We start from the raw sequence: 16921 nt of genomic DNA, 5'->3' as shown, positions 1-16921 counted from the left end.
TTGCGGTGTACTGTTCTGGATGCTATGGATATAGCATTGAATAAAACAAGTTCCTGACTTCATACTGCTTACATTCCAGTGAAAGGAGACAAGCAAAAAAAAAAAAAATTTATATAGTTTGTCAGATAATAATGCTACAGACAAAAATAGAGAAGGGTAAAGCGTAATGGAGAGTAGGAAATGGGGATGGTCAGAGAACACCTCATTTTAAAGTGAGATTTAAGCAGAAAATGAGCCAGGTGGCCATCTGGTGGGAGATGTTCCAGGCAAGGGAAGAGTGAGCATAAAGACACTGGGCAGAAGCATGCTGCATGCTTGAAGAAAAGCAAGGAGACCAGAATAGCTGGTACTGAGTGAATAAGCCTATATTTTTCTTATTTTATTCTTACTGGAACAGAGGACAACCATTCTCTGAATAACCTCCTTACTCTTTTTTTCTTTAATCTGATTTATTCTTCAAAATTTAATCTGATTTGTTCTTCAAAAATTACTCATAGATTCTCTTCTCTATTAACTTTGTGGTTTTCCTCCAAACCACTTCTGAAAACTTACTCCATTTTTCCAACCAAGCTAAAATGTAGGCAAGAGTCTTTTCTCTAATTTCAGCAGTTTTAGCATAAGTAGCCATTTTCTCCAAAAAATCAGTTCTCCATTTTTTCTTATATTCTGTACTTGAGATACTCCTTCCAGAGGGTGCGTTAAGATCGACAGCAGTAAAGCGAGTTATTATCCGATGCACATTGTTCATTATGTCAGCCAGCTGCATATGAATGTCCTATAAGAATAAGAGGGAAGTATATTAATAAAATCTTAGTTTGAAATAAGCTTTGGTCACCTTTCTTCCCAGAGTGTTAGTGACAGTTAATATGAAGCTGTCCAATTAAAGTCTTGCTAATTCTAGCTTTAGTGTGGGTCTCAGATTTTCTCTCTTAAAAAAATTTTTTTTTCTGCTTTCATCATCCTAGCAGTGCTATAATATAACGAAAAGCACATTGGGTTTGAAGCTGTGCCTAGATTCTAACTCTGCCTCTTTCAAAAGTCATTTTAAAGAATATTCCTCAATTATGGCTTTTATTTTACTATCACCTTTGCTCAAGAATCTTATCAGCAACATATTCATTGCCCAGTTTAATTATACACAGAAATTTCCAGGAATACAAATACTATGTTAAGTATGTAAATCAAAGAAAAACAAAAAGAAATTGACATATCCAAATGCTTTCAAACATATCTAAAAGTTTTCCAATAAATAAATCAATTATCAGTTTTAAAATTTTGATTCATTTTATTTAATTTAAAAATTTATCTCCTCAGTCACATTAACCACATTATGATTGCTCAATAGCCACATATGGCTAGTGGCTATCATATTGGACAACACAGCTCCAGAAACACTCTTGCATATGTGTACCAGAAGGTATATTTAAAAACTTTTGTATCATGGTTTGTAAAAACAAAAGCAAGTCAATATAGAAACATAGATGTAAATTGTACAATTTACTATATTGTTGTATATTTGTACAATAAAATACAAAACACAAGCACTGAAAATGAATGAAGTATAGTTATACACTTCAATGTGAATAAACTAAAAAACACAATGTTGAGCAACAAAAAGCAAGTCAGATTGTAGAGAGTGATTCAAACACAGGTAAAACTATGCAATCTACCGTCTAGGGATGTATGTGTGGGCGTGTGTACACACATGCATGCTATAACACATTTCCTCAGGTATAAAACAACAGAAAATTATTCTCTCATGGTTCTGAAAATCAGAATTCTGAAATCTGTGTCACAGGGTTGAAATCAAGATGTGGGCCAGCTGCATTCCCTCTGGGAGCTCTCAGACAGAATCGATATCTTGCCCCTTCCAGCTTCTGGTGGTTGCTACACTCCTTAGCTTGTGGCCACAACACTCCAGTCTTCAAGGCCAGCATCATCAAATCTCCCTCCACATTGCCTTCTCTGTACTTGTATATGTCTTTATGAAATCTTTCTTTTTTTTTTTTCTGGTGGCTGGCCGGTGACTGGATTCAAACTCTTGACCTCGGTGTTATCAGCACCACCCTCTTACCAAGTGAGGTGAATTTACTTTTTCAACTGTAAATTTTATTAAATATAAAATACAGATCAAATATTTCTGATGAATATTTAGCATGCAATTTGAAATGTACTGCAAGTGCAAAATACACTTTGGATTTCAAATACTTAGTATGAAAAAAATGTTTAAATCTCAGTAATAATTTTTACATTGATTAAATGTTTTGGATAATATTTTGAATATTTAGAGATAAATAAAGTAAACTATTAAAATTAATTTACTTGTTTCTTTTTTATATACTGCGATTTCTAGGAAATTTAAAGTTACTTATATAGCTTACATTAAATTTCTACTCAATAGTGCTATTAGAGTATATGACTAATATTTAAAAAGTTGAATTGTAATATCTGTTCATCTTCAGCTTTACTAGGTGATGCCAAAGTGTTTTCCAAACTAATTGTAACAATTTGTACTTGCATGTCAATTCAGTATTTCTGATGCTTCACATTCCTTCCAACATGTGATATTATTAGACCTTAAAAGTTTGGGGGCTGGCCACTTAGCTCAGTTGGTTTGAGAAAGGTGTTATAATACCCCGCACCAGCTAGCCGCCAAAAAAGCCCAAAAAACAAACAAAAAAAGTTTTTGCCAGTCTGGTGGGTGTGAAATGGTATCTAATTTTGGGTTTAATTTGAATTTCCATGATAATCAGTGCATTTTGATCATCTTTTAAGTATTCATGAAATGGATGTTTTCTATTCTGTGAAATAACTGTTCATTTCTTTTTATTTTTCTGTTGGGTTATTTTTCTTATTGATTCATAGAAATTATATATTCTGTACATTATTTTTAAAATTTGTTATGGTAAATATCTTCTCCCAGTTTGTGGCTTGTTTCCTCCTCTCTATATAAGTGTTTTGACAAACAGAAGCTTTCTTTCTTTTTTTTTTTTTTTGTGACCGGTAAGGGTATTGCAACCCTTGGCTTGGTGTCGCCCACACTGTGCTCAATCAGTGAGCGCACCGGCCATCCCTATATAGGATCCGAACCCACGGCGGGAGCGCCGCTGCGCTCCCAGCGCTGCACTCTCCTGAGTGAGCCACGGGGTTGGCCCCAGAAGCTTTCTTTTTTTAATGTAAAGGAATTTATCAATCTTTCTCCACTCTGAGGTCATAAAGATATTTTCCTTTACATTTTAAGGGTAAGATAAGAAATCAAATAACTTTTTAAATAAGCTTACCCAATTGTCCCAACACCATTTGATAAGTATTATCTCCTTTCCCCTGGTAGTCAGTGCCAGCTCTGTCACTTATCACCTTGCTCTCTATTTCACAGGCTTGTTTATCTATCCCTGTGCCAACACCACAGTGTTTCAATTAGAATAGCTTTATAAGCCTTAATATCTGTTAGGGATAGTATCCTACCTGGTTCTTCTTTAGCATTAACTGTCTATTCTTGAACATCAGTCCCTCTGTTAAATTTTAGAATCAGCTTGTCATGCTTTGTGAGTTATCTTGGGATTTTGATTGAATTGCTTTATTTATTTATTTTTATTTATTTATTTATTTTTTTTTGTCTTTTTCGTGACCGGCACTCAGCCAGTGAGTGCACCAGCCATTCCTATATAGGATCCGAACCTGTGGCAGGAGCGTCGCTGCGCTCCCAGCGCCGCACTCTCCCGAGTGTGCCACGGGCTCGGCCCGATTGAATTGCTTTAAATCTCTATTTTGGTTTGGGAATCATCAACATACTGAGTCTTTCTATCCATGAACATGGTTTGTCTCTCAATTTATATAGTTTCACAATTTTCTGTCTAAAGTTTTATAATTTTGACATAAATGTCTTAAACATTATTTTATTTCTAGGTATATTGCTATTGATATTATGAATGGTATATTTTCTAAAAAGTTTCTGTTTCTTGACGGTATATAGTAACACAATTTATTGTATTGATTTTTTGCAATGTTCTAGGCCTTTTGGTAATTGTAATATTTTGTAGATTCTTTAAGTTTTTGTGGTATGTTAATCATATAGTTGACAAATAGTTATTTGTCAAATACTTCCAATTCCCATTCTTTTTTTTTTTATGTCTCATTGAATTTCCAGAACCATAAGATTAAAAGTCATAATGAGGGCCAGCCCCATGGCTCACTCAGAAGAGTGAGGTGCTGGTAGTGCCAAGGCCACGGGTTTGGATCCTATATAGGGATGGCTGGTGTGCTCACTGGCTGAGTGTGGTGCAGACCATACCGTGCCGAGGGTTGCGATCCCCTTCCCGGTCAGAGAAAAAAAAAGTCATAATGATAAGAATTCTTGTGTTTTCCACATTTTTTTTGGCAGCTGGCCAGTACAGGGGTGTTATCGGCACCATTCCACATTTTAAAGTGTATAATTTTAATATTATATTATTATTACTATTATTATTTGACCGGTAAGGGGATCACAACCCTTGGCACAGTGGGGTCTGCACCATGCTCAGCCAGTGAGCGCACCAGCCATCCCTGTATAGGATCCGAACCCGCGGCCTCGGCGCCATCAGCACTGCACTCTCCCGAGTGAGCCATGGGGCCGGCCCTTAATATTATATTATTAAGTATTATGTTTCCTGCAAGTTTTTCATGGTTACAATTTACTGAGTTAAGGAAATTTCCTTCCCTTCCACATTTGCTAAAAGATATCATGCATGAATTGAATTTAGCAAACGTTTTCTCCTTTTTTAAAATTACAATTACTTAGTTGTTCTTATGGTTTTTCTCTTTTAATCTGTTAACATGGTGAATTGTACATTAATGTATTTCCTGGAACAAACCTAACTTCGGCATACCTTATCCTTTTTACACTTACCTTCACTTTGTGTATTTATTTTCTGTGATTGCTCTAACAAATTTCCACAAACTTGGTGGTGTAAAACAATAGAAATTTATTCTCTCTCAGTTCTGGATGTCAGAAGTGTAAAATCTCTGTCACTAGACTGAAATCAACATGTCCACAGGGCTGCACTTCCTCCGGATACTCTGGGGCAGAAATCATTTCTTGTCTCTTCCAGCTTCTGGTGGCTGCCACATTCCTTGATTTGTGGCCACATCACTCCAATCTTCAAAACCAGCATTATCAAATCTGTCTCTGTTTTGTCTTCACATTGCCTTCTACTCTGTGTGTGCCAAAACTATCTACTTCTCTTTTATAAGGACACTTGTGATTGCATTTAGGACCCATTTGGATGATCGAGGATAATCTCTCCACTTCAAGATCCTTAATTTAATCACACCTAGAAAGACCTCTTTTCCTTACAAGGTAGCATTACAGGTTTCCAAGAATTAGGCCCTGATATCATGTGGGTGGGTGGGTAGGGATTCTGTCTGCCACATTTTGCTGATATTTTATTTGAAATTATTTTGATCTATGTTCATGAGTGATATTAGCCTATAACTTTACTTTTTCATATTGCCTTCAACTGTTTTTTTGTTTGTTTGTTTGCTTTGTTTTGTTTTTAAAGATGACCAGTAAGGGGATCTTAACCCTTAATTTGGTGTTGTCAGCACCACGCTCTCCCAAGTGAGCTAACCGGACATCCCTATATAGGGATCTGAACCCATGGCCTTAGTGTTATCAGCACCACACTCTCCCAAGTGAGCCACAGGCCGGCCCTACCTTCAACTGGTTTTTATATCAGGATTATGCCGGCCTCATAAAATGTGTTGAAAAGAGTTTCCCATTTTACTATTTTCTAAAAAACTCTGTATAAGATTAAGATATATTTCTTTTCCTAGAAAATTTCCCATTTGACCTAAATTTTCTAATTTACTGTCACCAGGTTTTACTTAATATTCTATATTCTCTTATTGTGTTTTTAATCTCTGCTACATCTGTTGTTATATCACCCCTTTCATCCCTGTTTATTTGTGCCCTTTTTATTTCTTAATCAACTGTTGCAGAGATTGTTCAATTTTATGAGACTTCTCAAAGAATCATCTTTTGAATTTCCTAAGCCTTTTCATTGTATTTTTGTATTCTATTTCATTAATTTATGCTCTTAATTTTTATTACTTCCTTTATTCTATATTCTCTGGGTTTAATCTGCTATTTTTCCCTAACTTCTAAGTTGTCTGTTTAGCTTATTCATTTTAAACTTTCTTTTCTAATATAAGGTATAAATTGCCCTGTAAGTACAGCTTTCGTTACATTCCACACACATTTATACGTAGTGCATTTATTATTATTCTAAGTATTTTCTAATTTCTACTATAATGTCTTCTTTGACCCATGAGTTTTTTTGGAGTTTACCACCACATATTTGGGTTCTTTATTAAAGCCACCTTTTATTCACTGATTTCTAATTTGACTAACTTGTGGTCTGTCTGATGTCAATTCTTTAAAATTTTTGAGACTTGTTTTATGACCTAGAATGTGATTAACTTTGGCAAATATTCCATCAGTGCTTAAAAAGAAAATATATTTTCCAGTTGTTGGTATAGATTCCTGTATATATACATTAGATTATATACATAGATACTGTGTTATTCAAACCTTTTACATCTTTAGTGCAGTTTTGTTGATTTAATCTGTCAATCATATCATAATGGTAGTTTTTTTTTTTTTTTCCAGTTTCTTCTTTATTTTCAAGCTTTGTTATTAGGGGCACAGCAGTGCATACAAGTTCAGAATTATAATATGTGGAATTGAATCTTTTTTTATTATTCCATATGACCCTCCTTGTCTCCAGTAATACTTTTTGACTTAAAACCTATTTTTTCTGATACTAACATATCTATCAACCTTCGTTTGTTTAGTATTTATCTGACATACTGTTTTGCCATCCTTTTACTTTTTCTGTCTTTTCTGTTTAGATTACTGGATTTTTTTCACCCATTCTAACAACCTTTGTATTTAATTGTTACTATTTTTACATGGATATTGAATATATCAGTCAGGGTATAACCACAAAAACAAAAAGAATATTGGGTATGTAAAACATTTTAAAAATGTAGTGCAGAGAATTTGTTAAATAGGTCATTGACGAACCAAGAGGCCAAACAAGGAATGAGAGCAAGGAACCAAAGATTAGCAATAGCAGGAAGCCACAACCACTCTCCCAGGCTCATGGAACAAAGAGAATGGGGATGGAGTTTGAGGTGGGGTAGATTCTATCTACATGTCACCTTCCAGTCTTTTGCTTTGCCTTCCTTTATCCAAACCCAGTAAAAGCCAGCTGATATAGGATCCATATTGGATAGAGGAAGCTAGTTCATCTACTGAAGGTATTGCCTGTCAAAGTCCCACCTACATCAGAGTTCTCTATTTCGACTTCCCTCCATACTTGAGTCCTAGGCATGTCTCTTGTTCCCCCAAGCTTGTGGCTAGATAAAATTTAAGCTCTCACCCTTACCTCACACCATAAACAAAATTTAATACCAAGAGAAGATTCAAATAACAAAAATTAGAAATGAAAAAGGTGATATTACAACTGATTCATCTGAAATACAAGGAATCATTTGAGACTACTATAAACAACTATACGCCAACAAATTTGAAAATCTGGAGGAAATGGATAAATTTCTGGACACACACAAGCTCCCAAAACTGAGCCATGAAGATGTAGAAAATCTGAATAGACCAATAACAATAAAGGAGATTGAAGCTGTTATCAGAAGGCTCCCAACAAAGAAAAGCCCAGGACCAGATGGATTCACAGCAGAATTTTACCAAACATTCAAAGAGGAATTGACACGGATTCTTTACAAATTATTCCAAAAGATTGAAACAGATGCAAATCGCCCAAACTCATTCTATGAAGCAAACATCATCCTGATACCAAAACCAGGTAAAGATATAACCAAAAGAGAAAACTACAGGCCAATATCCTTGATGAATATAGATGCAAAAATCCTCACTAAAATACTAGCAAACAGAATACAGCAACATATACATAAAATTATTCACCATGATCAAGTGGGATTCATCCCAGGGATGCAAGGTTGGTTCAACATATGCAAATCAATAAATGTGATACACCATATTAATAAAATCAAACACAAGGACAACATGATCATCTCTATAGATACTGAAAAAGCATCTGATAAAAATGAACATTCATTCATGACAAAGACCCTCTATAAGTTAGGTATAGATGGAAAGTATCTCAACATAATTAAAGCCATATATGATAAACCCACTGCCAATATCATCCTGAATGGGGAAAAGCTGAAAGCTTTTCCTTTAAGAACAAGAACTAGACAAGGATGCCCACTCTCACCACTCCTATTCAACAAAGTGTTGGAAGTACTAGCCAGAGCAATCAGAGAAGAGAAGGAAATAAAGGGCATCCAGATTGGAAAAGATGAAGTCAAACTGTCCCTGTTTGCAGATGACATGATCCTATATATCGAACAGCCTAAAGCCTCTACAAAAAAACTCTTGGAGGGGCCGAGCCCGTGGCGCACTCGGGAGAGTGCGGCGCTGAGAGTGCGGTGACTTTCCCGCCGCGGGTTCGGATCCTATGTAGGAATGGCCGGTGCACTCACTGGCTGAGTGCCAGTCACGAAAACGACAAAAAATAAAAAATAATAAAAAAATAAAAGTTTGGGGAAAAAAAAAAAAAAAAAAAAAAAAAAACTCTTGGAGTTGATAAATGATTTCAGCACAGTAGCAGGATACAAAATCAACACACAAAAATCAGTAGCATTTCTATTCTCCAATAGTGAACATACAGAAAGAGAAATCAAGAAAGCCTGCCCATTTACAATAGCCACCAAAAAAATAAAATACTTAGGAATTGAGTTAACCAAGGATGTGAAAAATCTCTATAATGAGAACTACAAACCACTGTTGAGAGAAATTAGAGAGGATACAAGAAGATGGAAAGATATCCCATGCTCTTGGATTGGAAGAATCAACATAGTGAAAATGTCCATACTACCCAAAGTGATATACAAATTCAATGCAATCCCCATCAAAATTCCAAAGACATTTTTCTCAGAAATGGAAAGAACTATCCAGACATTTATATGGAATAACAAAAGACCATGCATAGCCAAAGCAATGCTGAGCAAAAAAAAATAAAGCTGGAGGCATAACACTACCTGACTTTAAACTATACTACAAAGCTATAATAACCAAAACAGTATGGTACTGGCATAAAAACAGACACACTGATCAATGGAATAGAATACAGAATACAGAAATCAACCCACACACCTACAGCCATCTGATCTTTGACAAAGGCACCAAGCCTATACACTGGGGAAGAGACTGCCTCTTTAGCAAATGGTGCTGGGAGACCTGGATATCAATAGGCAGGAGAATGAAACTAGACCCATACCTTTCATGATACACTAAAGTCAACTCAAAATGGATTAAAGAAATAAATATACACCCTGAAACAATAAAACTTCTTAAAGAAAACATAGGAGAGACACTTCAGGAAATAGTACTGGACACAGACTTCATGAATACGACCCCAAAAGCATGGGCAATCAAAGGAAAAATAAACAAATGGGATTATATCAAACTAAAGATCTTCTGCACAGCAAAAGAAACAATTCACAGAGTTAAAAGACAACCAACAGAAAAAAATATTTGCAAAATATACACCTGACAAAGGATTAATATCCAGAATATACAAGGAACTCAAACAACTTTACAAGAAAAAAACAAGCAACCCAATTAAAAAATGGGCAAAAGAGCTAAATAGACATTTCTGTAAGGAAGATATACAAATGGCCAACAGACATATGAAAAAATGCTCAACATCACTCAGCATCCGGGAAATGCAAATCAAAACTACACTGAGATACCATCTCACCCCAGTTAGGATGGCTAAAATCCAAAAGACTCTGAACGATAAATGTTGGCGAGGTTGCAGTGAAAAAGGAAATCTCATACATTGTTGGTGGGACTGCAAAATGGTGCAGCCTCTATGGAAAATGGTATGGAGGTTCCTCAAACAATTGCAGATAGATCTGCCATATGACCCAGCTATCCCACTGCTGGGAATATACCCAGAGGAATGGAAATCATCAAGTCAAAGGTATACCTGTTCCCCAATGTTCATCACAACACTCTTTACAATAGCTAAGTGTTGGAACCAGCCCAAATGCCCATCATCGGATGAGTGGATACGGAAATTGTGGTATATCTACACAATGGAATACTACTCAGCTATAAAAACGAATGAAATACTGCCATTTGCAACAACATGGATGGACCTTGAGAGAATTATATTAAGTGAAACAAGTCAGGCACAGAAAGAGAAATACCACATGTTCTCACTTATTGGTGGGAGATAAAAATAAGTAAATAAATTCACACACACACAAAAGCAAACCGGTGGGGCGGGGGAAGAAGACATAACAACTACAATTCCATGAAGTTGATACGACAAACAAACAGAAAGGACATTATTGGGTGGGAAGGGGGAGAGGGAGGAGGGAGGGAGGTTTCAGTAATGGGCTACAATAATCAACCACATTGTATATCAACAAAATAAAATTAAAAAAAAGAAAGAAAGAAAAAAAATTTAATTCCAGGTAGATTGTAAATCTAAATGTGGAAGGCAAATACAATCTAGAAAGATATTTTTTATGACCTTGGGGTAGGGGAATATTTCTTAAATAGGACACAAAAAGCACTAAGCATAAAATAAAAAAATAATAAATTGGACTACATTAACATTATGAGATTTTTTTAATTAATAGATAATAAGGACAGTGAAAAGCAATCCACAAAGTATAAGAAAGTATTTGCAGCCCATACAGCCAATGAAAGGCTTGAATCCAAAAAATATAAAGAACACTTACAAATCAATAACAACCCAACAGAAAAACATAACAGACACGAATAGTACTTCAATAAAGAGGATTCCCAAATGTCCAAGAATTACATGAAAATGTGTTCAGTTTCATTAGTAATCACTGAAATGCAAATTAAAATCATAATAAGATGCTATCATATACCCATTAGAATGACTGAAAATAGAAGACTGTAATATCAGTGATTCAGAGTAATTCATATAGACTATTGGTTGAAGTATAATTGAAGCACTCACTTAAAAAAACTATTTGGGGCCTTCTTGGCTGCTGCAAACAATAGAGGCTGTGCAGTAAACAACTTCTTAAAATCTTCTTCCCGAAGGATGTGGAATAACATCACATCTATGAAAATTCTATGCAGATTTACATATTCAGCATCACTTAAAGACAGAGAATGCTGAAAATGAAAGACAACTGCAACCAGAAAGAGAAGGAAAAAACCCCACAAATCCCTGGGACCCAGTCCCACAAAATCCCATGCCATCCCTGCCCTGCTAGAGAGCTTAATAGTGAGCAAAGGGAAATGGATAAAAAGCACAGGGAAGACAAAGGAAAGATGCTAGGAAAGGGGCCTGAGAGTGTTTTCTGATCCCTAAACATGGTGCATCTCCTGGAGCAATGACAGGAAAAATCAAATTCACCCTAAGTCTGATAATACCAAAAGAAAGTGACTGAGCAGATGAGACCATAAACTTCACATTTTATGAAAAATAAACTTCACAGATATTAAAGTTCATGAATCCTGAAAGGCCAGATGTCATAAAGAGTCAAATCTGGGCTTTAAAGAGACAAATGCTTTCTTCAGATATGAGATTTAAAAAGACAGATGTCATACAAAGGGCCTTTATTTAAATGGGCACAATTTAAAGGGGCTGTCTCCTGAAGGAGAAAAATAGCCACAAGGAATGAAGAAGTACCTTTGGCAATTGGGTATAGAAGGTGGGGAAAAAAGAAAAATCTGGGATTCTGCAAAACAAAAGAGAACTAAAATATCAGAGGATTCGTAATCCCTCCCTTCCCCATTAATGCAAATAAAAAGTCCCCATAGGACCTAGAATTTGCTAGACTAACAGAAAAAAACACCATTAAACTAGAAATCTTCTTAAATGAACAAAAGAAAACTCCACAGAGAAATATTGTAGAGGCTGGCTGGTTAGCTTAGTTGGTTAGAGCATAGTGTTAATAACACCAAGGTGCAGAGTTCAATTTCTGTATCATCCAGCTGGGGAGTGGGGTGGGGAAGAAGCAGAAAATTAGTAAAAAAAGTTTGCACAAAAATCAAGTGAGAAAAAATTTTCCCCTCAAGACAGACAAGAAACAGAAGAAAAATTTAAGTTCACATTCTAAACATAGTTAAATATGCTCAAACAAACATTTGAGGATATACAAAACAACCTTGAATCATAAGTTTAAAAACTAAAAACAAGGAGATATAAAAAAAGAGATAATTGAACGCAGAAAAGAAATAAAAAAAAAATTTTTAAGACAAAATTATTTCAGAAATAAAGAACAAATTGCAAGGTTCCCAAGGGAGAAAGGACTCAAATATAAATTTAATAATGGGCACTGAAGGCAAGGAAACAACCAATAAAATGAAAATGACATAAAGGAGAAGGAAAAAAGGGCCAAAGACAAAGGAGCTGAAATGGAACATATGAAAAGAATTAATAACATTTATATTTTCAGAATCCCTGAAAATTAAAAACATAGAAAATCAATTGTATCTTTACATATTAGCAGTGAGAAACTGGAAATTTAAATTTTAAGAACACCATTCAGCAAAGCATCAAAAAATATAAAATATTTATGGATTTATCTGACAAAAGATGTGCAAGACCTATACACCAAAAACTACAAAACATTACTGAGAAAAATTAAAGAAGACCTAAATTAATGGAGAGACACACCATGTTTAGGGATCAGAAAACACAATTTTTATTATTATTTTTTTTTTGGCAGCTGGCCAATATGGGGATCTGAACCTTTGACCTAGAAAACACAATGTTATTAAGATATCAGTTCTTCCCAAATTCATTATAGATTTAATGTAATGCCAGTCAAGGTATCAGTGGGGTTTTTGGCAGAAATTAACAAGCTATTTCTAAAATTCATTCGAAAATGAATACCCCGGAATACCACATGGTACCCCAGAGAGCCAAACAATTTGAAATAGAAATACAAGTTTGGAAAACTAAAACTACCTGATTTAGAGAATTATTATAAAGCTACAATCATCAAGACAACATGGTGTTGGTGTTGTGATAGACAAATACATCAATGGAACAGACTACAGTGTCTAGAAAAGGAACCACATATATGTGGTCAATTGATTTTTGATAGAGATGAAAATGCCATTCAGTTGATAATCTGTTCAACAAGTTGTGTTTGAATAATCAAATACTCATAAGCAAAAAGTAAAAAGAGAACTTTTATCCTATCTTTCCCAATATACAAAAAAAGTCACATGTATAATAGACCTAAATATAAAACCTAATATGAATAAAACTTCTAGAAGAAAACAAAATATTTGTGACCTTGGGTTAGGCAGATTTCTTAGATATGACAACAAAGGCACAACTAATAAGAGAACAAATTGACAAAATCACAAAAATTTAAGATTTCTGCTCTTTGAAAGATAGTGTTAAGAAAATGAAATTAAACCACAGTCTGGGAGTAAATGCAACTTTTCTGGAAGGAAATTTGTCAATACCTAACAGAACTACACATGAACTCAATCCAGCAATCTCACTTTTAGGAATTTACCTTGAAGGCACACCTTCAACCATATGAAAATGCATATGCACAAGGTTATTCATTGCAGCATTACTTGTCAGTGCAAAAGTATTAGAAACAACTTAAATGCCCATATAAATGAGAATGGTTGAATTAACTGTGATATACCTACACAATAAAATATTATGCAGCTATGAAAAATAATGAAGATCTCTATGAATATCTGATATGAATATGTATCCAGGACATACAGTTAAGTAAAAAAGTAATGTGCAAAAAAAAATATGTATTTTTTTTGTGGTACCCTTTATGTAAGAAAGAAGGAGATATAGGGTTCCATGGCTCACTTGGAAGAGTGCGGTGCTGATAACAGCAAGGCCATGGGTTCGGATCCCATATAGGGATGGCCGGTTAGCTCACTTGGGAGAGCGTGGTGCTGACAACACCAAGTCAAAGGTTAAGATCCCTTTACCGATCGTCTTTTAAAAAAAGAGAGAGAAAGAAAGAACGAAGGAGATATAAGAAATTACACATGAATCTACTCATTGTGCAAAAGAAGTAGAAGAATAACCTAGAGGCTAGAGAGATTGATTATGTATGGGGTGTTTGTGGGAATAGAGTGGAAAGAAAGGAGAAATGAGAATGGAGTAGCAGAGATAAGGGAGGAGTGACATATTTCTGAGTATACTTTTTTGTGTAGCTCTGACTTTTAATCACCATAGTAATGCTTCATATACTCTTCTCATAATAAATAAAAAACCGGTAAAATCAACCAGTATTTGGGATGACCTGAAATAGAATACAAATACTAACACTGATTGTAATTGTATATAAATAGATAACAACCACACTGAGAAGAAACAAAATAGTTAGCAACTTTGTAAAACAGTATTTTGACTGGGTAATGTGAGGTTAAATACAAAACAATGGTACATAAACGCTGCTCTAGTCGGTAAATGTGTTTCTTACAGGGTTATGAATTAGTAATTCTTAAACTACTGTATGTGTATACTACAAGTGAACAAATAAATATATTGTATATAATAAGAACTGGGTTTCACGCTGTTGGAGAAAGAAGTAACAAATAAGAAACAGGAGATGACTAAAATGAAACTTGAAGATGTAGGGTTGGAATCAGAAGTATCAGTACAAAGTTGCATTTTTAAATATATACATACAGATAGTTAGATATATAAATGTAGATGTGTATAGATACATCGTTTAATACATATACATGTATTTCCAATCTCTGTTTGCCGACAGGATCTAGAAGCAATGCCACCTCAGCAGTAATGAACACACCGAGTCACAGAGCTTGGTTTCTAGACATCATTCTTCAATAACAAGGACTAGGGCCTTTAGGGCTTTTGGGGAAGTTGTTGATTCCAAGGCTGGGGTGCAGAATGTACAAGATGAACCTGCAGCATCTGTGGTTCCAAAAAAAAAAAAAAAGGAAGAAATGTAGATAGAAAGATATATAAATAGACAGATATAGATAGATGGATAGACACTTGTTGAATTCACACAGGAGTCAACCTATAGGAACTCCTAATGGCCAAATTGGGAACAATTAGAGCCACAAAATAAATAATAATAGTATTGAATTACAACCCACAGGATACAATAAATATCTATGAATCCCTATTAATAATAAGTAAATATAAGTAAATAAATAAATGGGAAAAATATTTTCTCCTTGCAATAGAAGTCCAATTAATAGATGTAGAAGGAAGAAGGAAGTAGAAAATCACCAATAGGCAAGCATCACATTAATAATTGTTGTAAACATTATCTGCCAATGAGTGCTAGAATTAGTGGACAAAGGTTTGAGGAGGCACAGAATGTGCATAATCTCAAAGTATCACCCCTAAGATATTTATTAACTATAAAGATAAAAATAGTAACTTTATACCAAATAAATGACTTTAATCAAGTGATCAAGGTCAACATTAGTAATAAAGCAAAACCCTGTAATATGATGTACTGAGGACAAAGATAACGTCTGGTGTATTCTTGCCAAAAAATGCATAACCTCAGTTGAGTAATGAAAAAATGCTAAAGAAGCCCAAATCAAAAGACATTCAACAAAATAACTAATCAATATTTTTTGAGAATTTCAAGGCCGTTAAAGACAAGGAATGTCTTAAAGAAATGATACAGACTGCAGGAGGTAAAGGAGAAACAAGTAAAGGCAATATGAAATCCTGGATAGGATCCTGTTACAGAAAAAGGACATTTGTGGGAAAACTGGTAAAATTCAAGTGAGGTCTTTAGTTAGTAGTAGTGAATTGTATTAATGTTAAATTCCTGTTTGTTACAAGTTTACTACAGTTAGGTAAAATGTTAACACTTGAGGAAGCCAGGTTAAAAATATATGAAATTCCAGTGTTATTACACCAAGGTCAAGGGTTCAGATCCACATACCAGCAAGCCACTAAAAAACTATATATATGTATATGGAAAATATGTATATAATATATCTTTATGGAAACTCTCTGCACTGTTTGTGGGTTTTCTTTAAGTCTAAAATTAATTCAAAATAAGGAGCTTTCTAAAAACCTATTGGTCAATATCTACTAAAGTTGAGCCTATGTATACTCAGTTGCTCAGCAAATTCACTCATAGATGGAATTCATGCACATGTGCATCAAATATATATGCAAAAATATTTATAGTAATATTATTTGTAGTGGCCAAAAATAGCAGAATGGATGGAATCATAAAATGGAACAACAGGAATAAAAACTGATAAACTGGCAGTGACATCACCAAGATGGCATAGTACAAGATAACCAGCCCTCATACCCCCACAAAAAAACCAAATACAGACAGTCATCCACAAACCAGAATAGCTCAGAGAGGGCTTAAGTTCCTTTTAAGAATCTGCAACAATACAGTGGAACAAAAAAAAAAAGAGAGAGAGAACATCTGCACAAAAAGGATTGCTGGTGAAATTGCTGGTGAGATCAGCATACCAGAGGCACCAGGAGATGGCTAGAAACAAACTGAAAAACAGAGGCTATCAGTATCAGCCACATGGCAGGAACCATGGCGATCCTTATCAACCTGCTCCACAGGTTGTCTTTTGCCACTGACATAACCAACAACCATTCCTCCAGGGAACCACAGAAAGGGAGACATGGCTGCATGTCCCACACCCTCAAGAAACAGCCACTGTTGTGCTGCTCTGGGACCAGAGCTGCCACCTCTTCCAACCTCTAGTGTGCCCATGATTCCTGAACCTCAGCTGCTCCATGAGTATCCACACTCCAGACCACAGCTCTGTGGCAGCACTGCACCCACTCACACCTGACATTGGAGCCATGGCCATCGCAAGCTA

The 16921-nt window shown here is 35.1% G+C and overlaps 1 protein-coding gene across 1 annotated transcript in view; it reads right to left on the bottom strand.

The window, feature by feature from the left end:
* Nucleotides 1-16921, bottom strand: part of FAM186A (family with sequence similarity 186 member A) — a gene marked incomplete at its 5' end in the record, with an annotated part of 89548 nt that overhangs the window by 39792 nt on the left and 32835 nt on the right. The window contains one exon of the mRNA XM_063074599.1: nucleotides 553-775. Coding sequence (XP_062930669.1) covers nucleotides 553-775 — 223 coding nt within the window. The remainder of the gene's footprint in view (nucleotides 1-552; nucleotides 776-16921) is intronic.

This window comes from Cynocephalus volans, chromosome 12, assembly GCF_027409185.1.
Source record: "Cynocephalus volans isolate mCynVol1 chromosome 12, mCynVol1.pri, whole genome shotgun sequence".
NCBI classification, from domain to species: Eukaryota; Metazoa; Chordata; class Mammalia; order Dermoptera; family Cynocephalidae; genus Cynocephalus; species Cynocephalus volans.
Note: the sequence above shows the minus strand (reverse complement) of the source record. Positions and strands in the feature narration are given on the sequence as shown.